The 1,188-nt window shown below is 34.8% G+C and overlaps 1 protein-coding gene across 1 annotated transcript in view; it reads right to left on the bottom strand.

The window, feature by feature from the left end:
* Positions 1–6: 6 nt before the first annotated feature.
* The window catches only part of LOC113212056 (ice-structuring glycoprotein-like), a 2,780-nt gene continuing 1,598 nt past the window's right edge, over positions 7–1,188 (bottom strand). The window contains exons 3-6 of the mRNA XM_026430625.2: positions 906–984; positions 764–824; positions 555–672; positions 7–474 (exon numbers count right to left, since the gene is read on the bottom strand). Of these exons, the coding sequence (XP_026286410.1) occupies positions 336–474; positions 555–672; positions 764–824; positions 906–984 (397 nt within the window). The 3' untranslated portion in view covers positions 7–335. The remainder of the gene's footprint in view (positions 475–554; positions 673–763; positions 825–905; positions 985–1,188) is intronic.

Here is a 1,188-nt window from a genome sequence, read left to right as displayed (position 1 = left end):
TTACTTTTACTTCAGTTTTGTCTGAGTTTATTCAATCGATATATATTTCATGTACGTATTTGCAAAATATAAATTCTAAGGCATCTTCACTAACATGATACATGATTTTAACTTAAATTCATTATGAAGGCACATGCCTTGGGTACTTACATACAATCTGGTTACGAATAATAGGAAGATCAAAAGACACAAAAAATGTCACCTAATACATTATAAATTTATAAAACACAATTGACAGCTGAAGCTGAATACCTGAGATTAAAAATTAGAGAACACACAATCAAACAGAAATATTAATTTACACCATTGACAGCATAATACACTCAATACCAAAATTAAAAGCATTGCCTCAAAGACCCATCACACTTTCGACGGGTCTGTTTTAGTATTACAGCTACTGGTAGCTTTTCCCTTAACAACGGACAATGTGTCCTCGTATGGGCATGGTCACCAGTGGCGCCACATTTGTCGCATCTGAGGAAAAAACTTTCATTCATTATAGTGGATAAAAAAATTTCGTTTAAAAATACTCTAATTGAAGCCTAACAACTTACTTGAGTCTCCTTAATACTGGACAAGATATGACTGTCTCACATCCATTGTACACATTTAGCGAATGCGACTCATAAATTTCCGCCGACTCTCCATTCTTTTTACAGAAGCCACAAATTTCTGTAATTATAAAGATACATGATTTGAAAGAAAAATTTCAACTGCACAAAATCAGCCCTCAAAAGAAAAACTTTCAAAAATTTTTACATACTTTTTTTGTTTCTGACAGAATTTTTTCTTTTCTCAATTAAATTGATATTGAAATCAATGTCCTAAACAGAGATAAAAACAACTTAACTTTTGAACCAGACTACAACCCATTATAATTCATTCTTCAACATGATCAAACTTACCAAAAAAGGGAGAGAGGATGGTCGACGTGAGACAGGTCCAGCCCCAGTTGCTGCTGGTAGAGACATGGACCGAGAAAACCTACAAGGAGACAAGAAAAGGGAATTGGAATAACAAATTTAGATATTAGCTGCAGCAGCAGATTACTTCCCCTCCCTTCAATTTTGCTCAGTGACCAAATGTATTTGCAAGCGCATTTATCTATGACTGATGTTGGAATGAATTTCAAAACAAGCTCCAACAGAAAAATATCATGCGCCCATGGGGGAAGAGGGTGGAGAGAGG

The sequence above is a fragment of the Frankliniella occidentalis genome, unplaced genomic scaffold, assembly GCF_000697945.3.
Source record: "Frankliniella occidentalis isolate FOCC.00 unplaced genomic scaffold, Focc_3.1 Scaffold5, whole genome shotgun sequence".
Classification (NCBI taxonomy): domain Eukaryota; kingdom Metazoa; phylum Arthropoda; class Insecta; order Thysanoptera; family Thripidae; genus Frankliniella; species Frankliniella occidentalis.
The sequence above is the reverse complement of the archived record's forward strand: the minus strand, read 5'-3'. Positions and strand labels throughout refer to the sequence as shown.